At 38.0% G+C, this 16,405-nt stretch overlaps 4 protein-coding genes across 5 annotated transcripts in view; 2 read left to right on the forward strand and 2 right to left on the reverse strand.

The window, feature by feature from the left end:
- pemt (phosphatidylethanolamine N-methyltransferase) overlaps positions 1-4,196 on the forward strand; it is an 83,100-nt gene extending 78,904 nt beyond the window's left edge. For both annotated transcript variants that reach the window (XM_039680576.2, XM_039680575.2), the window contains exon 7: positions 3,542-4,196. In XM_039680576.2, the coding sequence (XP_039536510.2) occupies positions 3,542-3,596 (55 nt within the window). In that variant the 3' untranslated portion in view covers positions 3,597-4,196. The remainder of the gene's footprint in view (positions 1-3,541) is intronic.
- nt5m (5',3'-nucleotidase, mitochondrial) overlaps positions 1-16,405 on the reverse strand; it is a 339,382-nt gene that overhangs the window by 282,246 nt on the left and 40,731 nt on the right. The gene's annotated exons all lie outside the window — the stretch shown is intronic.
- On the forward strand, positions 11,175-13,006 carry rasd1 (RAS, dexamethasone-induced 1). Its single transcript, XM_089121759.1, has 2 exons — positions 11,175-11,548; positions 12,017-13,006. The coding sequence occupies exons 1-2, from the start codon at positions 11,278-11,280 to the stop codon at positions 12,541-12,543; spliced, it is 798 nt and encodes a 265-aa protein (XP_088977885.1). The 5' UTR covers positions 11,175-11,277; the 3' UTR covers positions 12,544-13,006.
- Positions 14,144-15,140, reverse strand: med9 (mediator complex subunit 9). Its single transcript, XM_039674334.2, has 2 exons — positions 15,019-15,140; positions 14,144-14,553 (listed from the first exon to the last, which is right to left on the reverse strand). Exons 1-2 carry the CDS (start codon positions 15,093-15,095, stop codon positions 14,334-14,336), a joined length of 297 nt encoding a protein of 98 aa, XP_039530268.1. The 5' UTR covers positions 15,096-15,140; the 3' UTR covers positions 14,144-14,333.

Genomic DNA, 16,405 nt, shown 5'->3' on the forward strand with positions numbered 1-16,405 from the left:
GTATAATGATACATGTATTCATCCTGTATTCGGTTCATACAGCCAGACGATGAATACACAGACGATTCACACTCCAGTCCATAAGGGGGCGCGTGTGGTAATGCAACACTGTTTGCTAACCGGTAAACAGGTAAAAGAGCAGAAGAAATGAAACGATACACACAGACCCAAAACAAGAGTTCAGAAGCACAAAAGAGCTTAGCCGACACGCTGAGTTTACTAGCCGATACGCTGGGTTTAGTAGCCGATACGCTGAGTTTAGTAGCCGATACGCTGAGTTTAGCAGCCGATGCGCTGAGTTTAGTAGCCGATACTAGCCGATACGCTGAGTTTAGTAGCCGATAAGCTGAGTTTAGTAGCCGATACGCTGAGTTTAGTAGCCGATACGCTGAGTTTAGTAGCCGATACGCTGAGTTTAGTAGCCGATACGCTGAGTTTAGCAGCCGATGCGCTGAGTTTAGTTGCCGATGCGCTGAGTTTAGCAGCCGATGCGCTGAGTTTAGTAGCCGACACGCTGAGTTTACTAGCCGATACGCTGGGTTTAGCAGCCGATGCGCTGAGTTTAGTAGCCGATACGCTGAGTTTAGCAGCCGATGCGCTGAGTTTAGTTGCCGATGCGCTGAGTTTAGCAGCCGATGCACTGAGTTTAGTAGCCGATACGCTGAGTTTAGCAGCCGATACGCTGGGTTTAGCAGCCGATGCGCTGAGTTTAGTAGCCGATACGCTGAGTTTAGCGGCCGATACTCTGGGTTTAGTAGCCGATACGCTGAGTTTAGCAGCCGATGCGCTGAGTTTAGTAGCCGATACTCTGGGTTTAGCGGCCGATACTCTGGGTTTAGAGGCCGATGCGCTGAGTTTAGCATCCGATACGCTGGGTTTAGCAGCCGATACGCTGAGTTTAGCAGCCGATACGCTGAGTTTAGAGGCCGATGCGCTGAGTTTAGCATCCGATACGCTGGGTTTAGCAGCCGATACGTTGAGTTTAGCAGCCGATACGCTGAGTTTAGCAGCCGATACGCTGAGTTTAGAGGCCGATGCGCTGAGTTTAGCAGCCGATACGCTGGTTTTAGCAGCCGATACGCTGAGTTTAGCGGCCGATACTCTGGGTTTAGCATCCGATACGCTGGGTTTAGCAGCCGATACGCTGGGTTTAGCATCCGATACGCTGGGTTTAGCAGCCGATACGCTGGGTTTAGCATCCGATACGCTGGGTTTAGCAGCCGATACGCTGAGTTTAGCAGCCGATGCGCTGGGTTTAGCAGCCGATACGCTGAGTTTAGCAGCCGATACGCTGAGTTTAGAGGCCGATGCGCTGAGTTTAGCATCCGATACGCTGGGTTTAGCGGCCGATACTCTGAGTTTAGCAGCCGATGCGCTGAGTTTAGAGGCCGATGCGCTGAGTTTAGCATCCGATACGCTGGGTTTAGCAGCCGATACGCTGGGTTTAGCAGCCGATACGCTGGGTTTAGCATCCGATACGCTGGGTTTAGCAGCCGATACGCTGGGTTTAGCAGCCGATATGCTGAGTTTAGCAGCCGATGCGCTGAGTTTAGAGGCCGATGCGCTGAGTTTAGCATCCGATACGCTGGGTTTAGCAGCCGATACGCTGGGTTTAGCAGCCGATACGCTGGGTTTAGCATCCGATACGCTGGGTTTAGCAGCCGATACGCTGGGTTTAGCAGCCGATACGCTGAGTTTAGCAGCCGATGCGCTGGGTTTAGCAGCCGATACGCTGAGTTTAGCAGCCGATAAGCTGAGTTTAGCAGCCGATGCGCTGAGTTTAGAGGCCGATGCGCTGAGTTTAGCATCCGATACGCTGAGTTTAGTAGCCGATAAGCTGAGTTTAGCAGCCGATGCGCTGAGTTTAGAGGCCGATGCGCTGAGTTTAGCATCCGATACGCTGGGTTTAGCGGCCGATACTCTGAGTTTAGCAGCCGATGCGCTGAGTTTAGAGGCCGATGCGCTGAGTTTAGCATCCGATACGCTGGGTTTAGCAGCCGATATGCTGAGTTTAGCAGCCGATGCGCTGAGTTTAGAGGCCGATGCGCTGAGTTTAGCATCCGATACGCTGGGTTTAGCAGCCGATACGCTGGGTTTAGCAGCCGATACGCTGAGTTTAGAGGCCGATGCGCTGAGTTTAGCAGCCGATGCGCTGGGTTTAGCGGCCGATACTCTGGGTTTAGCGGCGGATACGCTGAGTTTAGCGGCCGATACGCTGAGTTTAGCGGCCGATGCACTGAGTTTAGTAGCCGATACGCTGAGTTTAGTAGCCGATGCACTGAGTTTAGCAGCCGATACGCTGAGTTTAGCAGCCGATACGCTGGGTTTAGCAGCCGATACGCTGAGTTTAGCAGCCGATACGCTGAGTTTAGCAGCCGATACGCTGAGTTTAGTAGCCGATACGCTGAGTTTAGTAGCCGATACGCTGAGTGTAGTAGCCGATACGCTGAGTTTAGTAGCCGATACGCTGGGTTTAGTAGCCGATACGCTGAGTTTAGTAGCCGATACGCTGAGTTTAGTAGCCGATACGCTGAGTTTAGTAGCCGATACGCTGAGTTTAGTAGCCTATACACTGAGTTTAGTAGCCGATACGCTGAGTTTAGTAGCCGATACGCTGAGTTTAGTAGCCGATACGCTGAGTTTAGTAGCCTATACACTGAGTTTAGTAGCCGATACGCTGAGTTTAGTAGCCGATACGTTGAGTTTAGTAGCCAATATGCAATGATTGGTTTTTACTGTAAGTTTTCACAAACAAAATATAAAAATAGACCCTTTACAGTTTTGATGATGATCAAATGATGAATGAATTCTTACTCTTATCTGTATGACCATGACTGACGGAGTATTTTAGGTTGTTGTTTTTTTTCGCTGTTATAATGAGACAAAATCATCACCTATCTTGCCAATTGTGTTGCGGAAGTCTCACTAACGTCCAGTTCTGAAATATGTGCGTCTTGTAAAGATGAACGAGACTCAGAGACGCACCTTTTTTTCCTCCTCGCTGGTCTTTCTGTGAATTCTTGAAAAAGTGTAATATTAAACTTTGTGCGTCCGCCATCGTCACAGCATGTTAATGAACTGTCATGTTAGTGACTTCTGTGTACCGTTACTCCCCTAATATATATATATATATATATATATATATATATTAAAATGGAGTTTATTGATTTAAAGGAGTTCATCCTCCAGAGTGAACAGCACTGTGTCCATGGCAACGCTCTGTTTTTCATGGCAATGGTGTTTTAATTAGCAGACCACATTCTACAGTACATTATAATTCAACCAAGCCATGTAATATATATATATATCGCCTAATGAATAGACCATAAAACTGCTCATATATTTTCTGAAGGTCAATCACCTCATTTCACTAACAATTAGTTGTGTCATTATTGACTATGAGTCGCAGGCCTTATATCTGACCTATTTATGGACAGCGTCACACACACACGCACACACACACACTTGCAAGGTGTCAGGCACAGACTGGTACGTTTCTTAACGTAGCACTTGTGTGTGTGTGTGTGTGTGATGTTTGCAGACCATTCACTGAGGAGATCTATCGGCAGAGGAGCCAGCGCTGCAAGCACAAGTAAAGATGAAATGTGTGTGTAAAGATAAAGTGTGTGTGTAAAGATGACCCCAGACTCCCGATCCGTGCTATTGCATGGGGAATCACGCGGATGCACAGCACACACTTCAACACTTCGACTGCAATGTTTAAGATTTCATTTTACACAGAAGACAAACCACGAATGCAATGACAATCCTCAATTGTAATCTGTAGTTTGACATCACATATAATAACCATAAAATGTTTTTATTCGCTCAATCTGTTCCTAATGCACATGCATGCTGAAATCCGCTGTTTTAAGGTCCAATTAAACGTACTTCGATCTGTTTTATTTTTGCGGAAGCACTTTTTTCTTTCCAAAGGTAAAATAAATGGAAGCTTCCAGTTTAATCTTTGAGCATTTACACAAACTTCCTCGTTTTCCACTGGCGCTGATCAGGGATTCACAAACGTCTTTTTGTCAGCCAAACCCCTTAAATGTGAAATATGTAATTGAAGTATGACTTAAATATAATAATTCAACAACATATTCTCATTTTCTTAGTTCTTTGATGTCAGATAATGGTCACACATGATGACATGACCGTAAAGTAAATAAAATATTTAATGATTTTGTCTCTAAGTGGACTCTGGCGTCTTTTATTTATGATAGTGACTCAGTCCATATTAAATTCACACTGGTGTTGTACTAATACTAATAATATTTAATGTCTTTAAGCCTTAAATTGTAAACTTTTTAATGTTCAAACTCGAATGCAGCAAAATTGTTTAACTTTAACTATATCATGTGATTATCATGATATAAAGTACTAACACTTTATTTTGATGCTGCCCAACAGATATTATTGACTATAACTTTATAAATACATGTCAAGTCATTAAAGTATCACTCATAACACTTCATTTTGACGTCACTCTGCTGACTATAAGTAGCTTTGCAACTACAACTACTTTGAATTATGTTGAATATCTGTCAGCTGTTAAAGGAGTAGTTCACTTTAAAAAAAAAAGAAGTGTCTCCTCTCTTACATAAATGAACTCTAGTGTCCTGCAAACACATATGAAAAATGATATCTGGTGTCTGAATAATGTGCAAAGTCAGCAGAATAACATCAAAAATAAATGTTATCAGAAGTAGACATTGACATTTTATTGAAGTGCTACCAGTATTGTAAACCAGTCAACCTTTGACCCTTTGACCGGACCAATGGAACAGACTCTAAAGGATTTTGGGGTTTCATAAAGGATCCCATGAGCCCACTGGTATTTGATGTCGTCAGCATGATAACAAAACCGAATCAATCGGCTTCAGTCTCTCAGACGTCATATCTCAGCTTGGCAATCTCTCTAAGAAAATATTACACATGCAAATGTTCCAAAATACAGGCTCCAGATCAGACTGTGTTTTTAGAACAAAGAAATCAATCTGTTTATCTGTGCATTGTGCCGAAAATTCATTTTCTGAATATACAATAGAGAAAAAAAAAGATCAGTATCCATTTGCATGCAATAATATTTAGTGTTTAGTGCCAAACGCGCTCTGTGCCGGCTCAGCTTTCGTTTTTGGTTATTTTCATGAACTGGATTGGCTTGACGAATAGAAAAGCATCCAATTTTCTTCTTTAATTTATGCCGTAATAACTTTTCTCTTTCTCTGTTCCAGTGCCTTTTGGTTCGTCCACACTATAATATTTGACGTTTGAGGCGTCAGAGAGTTTCTTGCGCTGCTTATTTTCTCTGCGAAATGCCAAAAAACAATCATATTTTACCCGAGGTGTGAATTTGCAGTCATTGTGAAGAGTTAAAATGGCCAGACACTGTTAAATAGAAACCTCAAACCAGGTTAATCGCATCCATAATAAAAGTTTGTGTTTACATAATATATGTGGGTGCACTGTGTATAATTATTTTGTATATATAAATACACACACATGCTTTTATATATTTAAGAAAAATTTTCATGTATATACTGTATATAGATTTATATATAATTTATATTATATATAAATATCAATATTTTATATATATAAATAATATTTTTTTCCTAAATATACATGCATGTGTGTGTATTTATATATATATATATATATATATATATATATATATACAAAATAATTCAGTGCACCCACATATATTATGTAAACACAAACTTTTATTTTGGATGCGATTAATCGTTTGACAGCCCTAATATATATATATATATATATATATATATATATAAAAGCACACCCATGCATGTACTTATATTTAAGAAAAAATATTATTTATATATAAAATATTTATAATATAAATTATACATAAATCTATATACAGTATATACATTAAAATATTTCTCAAATATATACAAGCATGTGTGTGTCTTTACACACACACACACACACACACACACACACACACATATATATATATATATATATATATATATATATATATATAATTATACACAGTGCACCCACATATATTATGTAAACACAAACTTTTATTTTGGATGTGATTAATCGTTTGACAACCCTAGTTTAAATGTCAAGTTTGAATCATTTTAATGAGACTTATTATTATATAATAACCTTCATCCACGTGTGACTCTTGATTACCTGTTCTATTACATATACTTGTTGAAAACAACTTCTTTTAGCATACTTTAAAAACCAGTAGTTATTACTGTAAAACTTAAGTGCGAACTAAATGTTTCAATTGCATATTTTATATGTGTATAAAATGTGTATTAAATGCATTTAATTGAACTTTAGAGTGCTTTTTAGCTCACTTAAATACAGTAATTTCATAATTATGTTTAACTAAAACATACTTTAATGTAATTTCTGTTGAAACTTGTATGTCATGTAGTTGAATATATTTGCAATTACACATTTGAAATGTTGAAGTTGCAATTTAGTACATTTAAAACAATAAAGTCCACATGCTTTAATGTGTTAGTCAGCACATCAAAATCAGTGTTTAGAGCATTATTAAACAATGATTTCAAATGTAATGTTAAACTTTTAATTGCAGCAGTCATGAAAGTGCGCACACATAAGATGCCTTTTATTTCTTTAATATTACAGTTTTTTAAATATACTTTAATTCACATTTAAAACATTTTACCCTGACTGCTTTTTCTTATGATTTTACTTGAATAAATTGTATTTAAATGAAAATAACATGTTGCAAAAACAATTTTTAAGGACAATCAACTTGGATGTTTAAGTCATTCCAACTTAAATGATCTTAAGCTGACTTTAAAAAATGAGCTGAATGTTGGATAATTAAAACAAAAGTTGGGAATTGCGTAACTTATTTTGATGCGTTAAAACAATGTAAAAACATATGTTGTAATAACTTATCATATTTTTTTCAGTGTAGCGGCCATCTGTATATAGAGGAAGGCTTTTTTTCCTCGCAGCGACAATACACTGCTTTTCTTTACCATATGACTCATGCTTTCTTTTCTCTGACAATTCTGGCACTCATTCTTTTGCCTTGCATTAACCTCTCTCTGTCTCTCTCTCTCCTTATACATACACTTTTCTCTCGTCCTCTAATAAACTCTTATGGATTATTAAATTACACTGAGAGCTGACACACATACATAAATACATGCAAATAAGCAATCCTCTCGGGTCTTTATAAATGTCAGGGCTCAGGTCGTGATTTTTGACCGTGCTGGACTGTGGGAATAAAGACTCGGCTCACTCTTACTCACTTAATTAGCCATTTAGCCTTAATTAGACACTAATCAAGACAATTACGTTTCATGGGAAAAACCATTTGAAACTCTATTGCAATGAATTTAAAGGAGTAGTTCACTTTCAAAAAAAAAAAACTTCAGCTGATAATTTACTCGCCCCCATGTCATCCAAGATGTCCACGTCTTTCTTTCTTCAGTCGAAAAGAAATTAAGGTGTTAAATGAAAACATTCCAGGATTTTCTCCATATAATGGACTTCAATGGGGTCCAAACGGTTCAAGGTCCAAAAGAGAGTTTCAGTGCGGCTTCAAAGGGCTTTAAACGATTCCAGATGATGAATAAGGGTCTTATCAAGCGAAACGATCGCTCATTTAATAAATAAATAACAAAGTTTAAGTTTTATAAGCACAAATGCTCGCCTTGCTCTGTTCTGTGATGAGTGTCCGTGACTCTCCTGTTCGAACTCGTTCATCAAAATGAACGAATCTTTTTTCAAGTCATTTGGTTCATTCAACGAACGAAATTAACGAATTGACTCTGAAAAATATTCGTTCATTTTGATGAACGACTTCGAACAGGAGAGTCACAAACACGCATCACAGAACAGAGCAAGGCGAGCATTTGAGCTTATAAAACTTAAACTTTGTTATTTATTTATTAAATGAGCGATCGTTTCGCTTGATAAGACCCTTATTCATCGTCTGAAATCGTTTAAAGCCCTTTGAACAGTTTGTAGTTTGCACTGAAACTGTCTTTTGGACCTTGAACCGTTTGGACCCCATTGAAGTCCATTATATGGAGAAAATCCTGGAATGTTTTCATCAAAAATCTTAATTTCTTTTCGACTGAAGAAAGAAAGACATGGACATCTTGGATGAGTAAATTATCAGCAAAAGTGTTTTTTAAAGGTGATTTGGTGTTGACTGGATGTGTGTTAGACTTATTATTTATTTTTGAAAGCTTTATAGTTTTTTTTACCTCACATTTGTTGGTTTTTATGTTATTTCTTAAGTCTCAAGGATGCATTGATTTGAGAAAAATACGGTAGAAAAAATTATTAATCTAAAATCTAAAATAGTGATATGTGAATATACAGTAAAGTGTAATTTATTCCTGATCAAAGCATCAAGTGTCACATGATCCTTCACAAATCACTCTAATATGATGATTTGATGCAATTTACCATAGTCAGGTTTAGTTTTCCTTTTATGTTCAGTGGATGAAGACAAATGCTCAAAAAGCTCATTTCAACTCAAAAATGGCCTTACTACACAAAGATCTTAAACGTACACTTCAAACAGCTTCTAACTCTTCTCTGATGGGAATGAGAAGTGTTTTAGGGCGCAGATTTTAAATGTCGAGGTGTGGAAATATAATCAGCTGTAAAGGTCATTATCACTCATGCTCATCATGGACATCTAGAAAGCGTGTGTCTTATTTGCACAAGTTTATCCGTGTTGTTCCTCACTGTCTGTGTGCCATGCATCGGCTTTCATCCGTTCTGTACTTTAAAACAGATCATCTGATCCATGTTGCGTGCTGGTATCTCTCTCTTTTGTTTCACTCTTAATGAGCTCCTGTGTGCATTTTTCGTCACTCCTTTGTTTCAAAGTAAAGCTCATTATAATCACCTGCTTTTTCAGTTTCTCTTGCATAATGCATTGATTTGTCATTTCACGCTGCACTGGTTGACGATCACACGTTGATCTGATTGGTTACAAGGTGGTTGTGACGTCAGAAACACCAGCGATTTCACACCGTGTTTTTGAGACTGTCTTTGGTTCACTGCAGTTTTAAGGAGGAAATACTCAGCAATGCTGTCCACTTATCAACTTACATACGGTGTGTGTTAAAAACACCTCAAAGACACATAAACAACATTAAAAGATACACTTTTCATTTTAATAATGTGTTGGTAAATGTTTAAATTAACATTTAACTAAGATGCTTTCGAAGTATTTTTCATTGATAGTTTACGTTAACCAATGTTATAAAATGCAACCACATTGTAAAGTTTTACCAGATCATTTTAAGGAATATTGCACTGTTTCAGTGAAAGGTAAACACTAGGTGTCGTAAAGCGGCGCGTAATTCAGTAATTCAGCATTACGGAGTCAAATATGCTGCTAATACCACGTGCATCTAACTTTCTGTGAGCTACTTTATTGTTTTACATAGAAACAGCCCACGGTAATGCCTCCGCTGGGGTTGTAGTTGTGTCGTGCGAGGTTAAGTGTGCGTGCGCGTGACAGAGAGAGAGAAAGAGAGAGAGATCTGTGCTGTACTGAAAGGACTAAAAACAACCAAAATACTTCAAAGAAACCTGCCTCACTACTGAAAAAATTAATGCTAAAGTCAAGATAGGCTATTTTTATTATTTATATATAGCTAGTAAAAATAATTTTGGACTTCATTTGTTCATTTTACCCTAGCCTATGTGTTTGCTTAGCCAATGCATGTGTGTGTGTGTGTGTTTCAGTCTCTATTGCTCTTTGAAACGACTGACATGATCTGAGATCAGGTCAAGACGATCAAGACCTGGGAGAAAAAAAGACACGCCCTAAAGCGTCTGTGAGCCAATCAGAATCAAGCATGCCAGAGCGCGCTGGTATAAAAGCGTCGTGCTCGAGCGGCTCAGATTCACTTGCGCCGCGGTGTGGAGATGCGCGGGCGCGCGCTTCTGTATTAGATGTAGACTGTACAAGATAACATGATCCGAACACACACGAACCACTGTAGCATGACTTTGTTTGTTTTAAATTATTCTAGCCTTCTTATTGCTCTCGTATCAAATTCAATCCTTATTTCCATTTCCATGAGCCGTTAACGCGTCTGTCTGTCCCTTCCCAAATGTGCGAGATCAAGTGCAAATATGAACAAACCAGAAATACATATATGATAAATAATGCAACCATTGCAGTTTAAAAGTTGACGCTATGCTTAAAAGACTGTTGCGTTTAAAGAAAAAAAATGTGTTGTTACAATGCTATTCAATGAATTATATGTCAGTAAACACACTCAATTTTAGCTGTTCATGTGAAATGTAGGCTAGGGATAAATGGTGCAATGAAAAGTAACGTCACTTATCCGGTAATGTGGTCGATAATAACACTAAATACTAACAGAGGCATGAACTAAATAACATAAACATTAGCGTGAAACACTCCAATGTATACATAACTGAGCAATAAAAAGAAATAAACGAGGGAATCCTGTGAATTTATAAGACTATAAACACAGGCTATTTTTTATTTAAAAACAATAATGGCATAATTTTAACAATATTTCACAGTGCAAATATGCATATAAAATAAAATCATAATTTTAACAATAGGCCCATTTTACAGTACAAATATGCATATGAAATAAAAAAGCATAATTTTAAAAATAGACATATTTTATAGTACAAATATGCTAGAAATATAATTTAACAATACGCCTATTTTACAGTATAGTACAAATAAACCAACTAAAAGCGTAATTTTAGCAATATGCCTATTTTATTGTACAAATATGCTATGCATATGAAATAAAAGCATAATTTTAACAATAGACCTATTGTATAGGCTAGTAAACACATGCCTGGGAAATAAAAGCATATTTTTAAATAATATGCCTATTATACAGTACACCTATCCTATGAAAAGCGTCGAATTAACAATGTTTTTCAGTACAAATATGAGATGCATTCTTAACCTCTACGCAGAAACATTCACAATGCTTTACAGTTAAATGACATATTGTTTTTTTAAATAGGGAACTGGATACACAGCGTGAAAGTACTTTTCCTCTCAGCAAATGTTCCTGGTATTAGTTGCACCAGAAAGGACTGATCCACACAAACTGACGCACCTGTTGCGCTGGCCCGCGGTGACGCGCACGGGGGGCGGAGCGCGAACACGTTTAAATAGAGGGTCTCCGTCAATGCAATCTTCAGAAGCAACAGCCTCTGCAAACTTACGACACAATCAGCTATTCTTTACCACTCCGGCTCAAAACCACACACAAGATAAACATGATCAAGAAAATGAGTCCTTCAGAGAACGAGTTTGACATCCCTGCGAAAAACTGCTACAGGATGGTCATTCTCGGATCCACCAAAGTTGGGAAAACGGCGATCGTGTCCCGGTTTCTGAACGGGCGCTTTGAGGAACAGTACACGCCGACCATAGAGGACTTTCACAGGAAACTCTACAGCATCAAGGGAGAAGTCTATCAACTGGACATTTTGGATACTTCAGGGAATCACCCGTTCCCAGCTATGAGGAGACTGTCTATTCTGACAGGTAAATATCTTCTCAAATAGAACTATGCCATAGAAAAAGCATTTTTGGTTAATAGAAGAGCAGTGAACAGTTCTTAAAAGTGTAAAGGACACAAAATCTAACGTTAAACTGCCTCAACATACTTGTTTCAACGGTCAAACCTTACCGTTGTGTGATTAAAAGATTCAAATGTGGACAAACCTAACCGTTAGTTTCAAATTTTTAATTCGAATTTCAAACCTAACGGTTGTCCATATTTGATCAAATAATACATTTTTAAACTCAACGGTTGGGGTTTGACCGTTAGCATTTTTTTAGTGTAAAACGTTTTTTGGGGGGAGATGGAAATATTTGTGGATTTTAGAGGTTCTTCATATAGAACTATCAATGCGAATAAATAACCTTAATATTTTTAGAGTGATACTGTTGGCTAATTGCTGTATTCGTAGTCCAAATTTCTAATCATTCCCCCTCTTCTTTTGGCCACAGGTGATGTTTTCATTCTGGTGTTCAGTCTGGACAACCGTGAGTCTTTCCACGAGGTGCAGCGGCTCAAACAGCAGATCTACGAGACCAAATCCTGCCTTAAAAACAAGACCAAAGAGAACGTGGATGTGCCTCTGGTGATCTGCGGGAACAAGGGCGACCGCGAGTTTTACCGCGAGGTTCAACGCGACGAGATCGAGCAACTGATCGCAGGAGACGAGCAATGCGCGTACTTCGAGATCTCCGCCAAGAGGAACACGAACGTCGACCAGATGTTTCAGAGACTCTTTGCTCTCGCAAAACTACCCAACGAGATGAGCCCGGACCTCCATCGCAAGGTTTCCGTGCAGTACTGTGACATTCTCCACAAAAAGTCTTTTAGAAGCAAGAAGGTGAAGGACGGAGACGCGTACGGGATCGTTGCGCCTTTTGCGCGCCGCCCGAGCGTCCACAGTGACTTAATGTACATTAAAGAGAAGACGATAGGAGGCGGACAGACCAAAGACAAAGAAAGATGCAGTATTAGCTAAAACCGAGCAGTTTATAGAACTGCTACGGTTATTATTAGAAGCACACAGTTGTTGTGCCAATCCCGGTGACTCCGAAAGAGTCGCGGTCGAACCGGTACAAGTCATCGGCTGCTGCAGCTCTCACCTCGCGACGTGGACGCGCATGTAATCTCGCGAGATCTCCTGTACAGAATAGCGACTTTGTTCTGTTCAGTCTGAGCGCTCTGTGATGTGGCTTGCAAGTATCAACTCCATGCTTAAAAATGTGCTTTGTTTGAAACATTTGCCTTTTTTGGGTGCTGAACGGAGTTGCAATGTCAGCTGTTTACTTTTTTGTTTTTTTTGGAGAAAGAAATCAACTTGAATGTTTTATTGCATTTTGAACAATTTTTTTTTATTGTCAATGAATGTATATTTATTCTTCTATGTCATTGTTGAATTGAACACATTGGAAAACTTGAAATAAAAAACTTTGTCAAGAATATGCATGTTTCCGAAGCTTTTATCCATGTTCTTACAGAATTTCTTTAATTCTCTGGGTGCTGTTCAGTCACTTGTTTTGACTGATATTATTATTATTATTATTTAAGAATAGTTTTGGATTTGACACTTGCTGTATGAACACACAAAAATCATGGACGTGATTCAAAAAGGTTAAGAGTTCTTTAAATAGTCTCGCTTATATTTTTCAGTAAAAAAAAAAAAACATGGTAGATTAACTTAACTTAGTGGAAATACAAACTATTAAATATTATTGAACTAAAATATAGTACAATCATTTCATATAAATATTCCAGATATATTTAAAATGTAATCTGAAGGGGAAAAATCTAAGACGCACAAACTGTTGACAATTGTTGTGCTCACTCCATGCCAGCAAAAACGACTTGAAAATGATCTATTATGGCTTGAGTCAGAAAAATATGGTTTCATCTATCTTGCTTAAGGCCATCAAGTCTAAATATTCCAGTTACATTCTTAAAAGGTGCAGGATAACCCCAAAATACATTCTATGACACTCAAATAATCATTATTTGTATGCAAACAAACACATTAATAAATCCATTATGGCTTGGAATGAGGCTCTAAAATTGTATGTGAGTATATTTAAAATATATTTCTAAACTTGCTCAAGTATAAATATTCCAGATAAATAAGACAATACCTTCTAGGAAGCTCAAAATATTGACATGTGTATGTATGTTGTGCACACACTTGTTACCAAGAAAATGAACTGATGTGTTATGGCTTGGAATGAGGCCTCAATATGAGCACTTTTATTTTACACTATACAAGGACTTATGTGTCACTACATGGGTTAAGGTTAGTTACTTTGTACCTAGCTATTACCCACTAATTATAACTATAATAAATATATAATATGTACATAGGGAACATGATTGTAAAATAAAGTGCTAAAACGATTTAATATACTTGCTGCAAGTCTGTTGATGATATATTCTCTAAAAATAACCTGAAAACACCTAGGATGCTTCAAACTGTGTTTTGTTGACTTACAGAGCAAAATTGCTTGTCGTTTCACTCATTTAAATGGTTTAAAGCAGACGTCAATATTGTCTCAGCTCAAGTAAATATGATAAATGCAACTGAAAACCTCTACTAAAGAAGTGATTGAATTTAATGCACAAACTATGACAAAGGTAAAGAATACAGCAGCAATTCACTGAAACTAAACATGATGTTGCAAATGCTATGCCCCCAAAAAATAAAATATATGTACAAATAGCCTAAGTAATTGAATCTGGATCAGTGTGGCCTCTATCGGTGTAAAGAAATGTTCATGTTTTCTCTCACGAAGGTTTGGGGATGTCAAACATGCACAGGCTCTTGTATTTCTGCAGAAGCTGGTTCTTGGTCTGGACCTGCTCTCTGAGGGTCTGGAGTTTGTTCTCCTGAAGCGAAGGACTCATATCGATCCCCGGCATGCCAGAAATCTGCTCCCGAGCCTCCTGGATCTTCGTCTTCAGTTTGTTCAGCTCTTGATGCACTTCTGGACTGTCCTTGTCCATGCTAATGAGAGACGAATGCAGAAAGGCCGTTAAAGGGTCAATTCACCCAAAAGTTACATCTTTGTTCCAAAACTGTATTAATTTCCTTCTTCTGTTGAACATAAAAGACGACATTTTGAAGAATATGTGCAAGTAAACATTTGATGGACCCCATTGACTACCATAGTACGAAAAAAAAAACCACTATGGAAGTCCTTTACAAACGTTCAAAATATCTTCTCTTGTGTTCAGCGGAAGAAAGAAACCCATACCGGTTTGTAACAACTTGAGGGATAGTAATTGATGACAGACTTTTCCTTTTTGGCCGAACTTTCCCTTTAATGCTGAGCAACATTAAACACATAAGATGCTGTTCTTTACAGAGTCTCGATAGCAACACGAACATACCGAGATATTCCTGAAATTTAACGATAATAAACGCATTCTGTTCCTTGAAACATAAAATATGAGAATATTTACTTCTCACCATTTAATAACGTCGTGAATAATGGGCAAAAAGGAATAATCTTCCGCCTCCTCCACAACCTGTACCGGAGTCGCCATGTTTGTTTCACGGAGGCATTCGACGTCATCAACGCGCGACGGTGCCTCTGCATAAACAACGTCACGACGGCTCTGTTTTAATCTATTAAATAACATATCTCATTATTCTGTCAATATTATATTATGTTATAATGTTCTACTAAGCTGGGGGGGTTAAAACTGGGTGCTTTAAATGTTTAGATAAGTGTAACAAAACAAAAACAAAGAGTGGAAACAAAGTAACTATAACATAATGAAAGCTAAATATTTTCCAAATTATATTTTACACATTTATAATATAATATAATTTTTGTCCATATTCTTTTTACAGTATGGTCCAGACTGCTATAGAAAGAAACAGTAATCTCTCATTATCCAAGATGTTTTTGTTGTTATTGTCTTGTCTATAGTGATCTGATGAGTAGGGAGATGCGCATAATGTACGTTCCAGGAAACCTAATATTGATAAATGTTAATTATCTGTTAACCAGAGGTTTGGGCTAGTGGTAAAAAAGAGGTGGGTAAACTATAAATTCTGGTGGACCAACGTGGTCACCAGGTGGGCCACTGCCTACCGGTGTAGCCATGTATGTCTCCTGAAGACATTGCTATTTAGGGAGGGCTCGACATTAAGGCTTTTCATACGTAAATCCACTTGTCCGAGTAAAAAAGGTCGCCGTCCGGATTTTTTATTTTTATTTTGTGTGCGTTTAATTTATTCTGAAGCAATATTCTCATCAGTGTTCAATCAGCTTTGATATTTAAATCACCATATTGTAATATCTGCACCTTTAAAGGGCATCCCCTCCCCCAATATTGCTAAATATGCTTCATCTTTCATTTTAAATTCCTAAATTTGATCAATAAATTCAATTATTTCGAATAATAAGACACTACAGGGCTGTTAGGGCTGATCAAATTAAATCAAAACACTGAAAATTACAATTGCATGTTGTGAAATTGATTTAAATTTACATATAAGAAACGTTGGAAAGAATGTTAACATTTAACACTAAACCGCCAGTGGGTGGCGGCAGGCGACCGTCTTAATGAGCGAGTCATTGATTGATTCATTCAAACGATTTGTTCAAACGGCTGATTCATTCAGTAATGAAAACAGGTTGAGTGTTCCTGTGTCATGCGCCGTGGTTCTGACGTGGTTCTTTTTGTTTGGAACAATTTTCGCTGCTGAAACAGAACAAAAACAGCCAATATTACATCTAAAATGTAAGTGATTTAATTTTAACTGTTTTTTGAACTGTTGTAGGAAATCAGTAACATTTTGAATCGTGATGGTGTTCAGGAAAAATAAACGAGGTTGCTTAACAACA

This window comes from Pimephales promelas, chromosome 17 (genome assembly GCF_988280905.1).
Source record: "Pimephales promelas chromosome 17, fPimPro1.hap1.1, whole genome shotgun sequence".
In the NCBI taxonomy this organism is placed as follows: domain Eukaryota; kingdom Metazoa; phylum Chordata; class Actinopteri; order Cypriniformes; family Leuciscidae; genus Pimephales; species Pimephales promelas.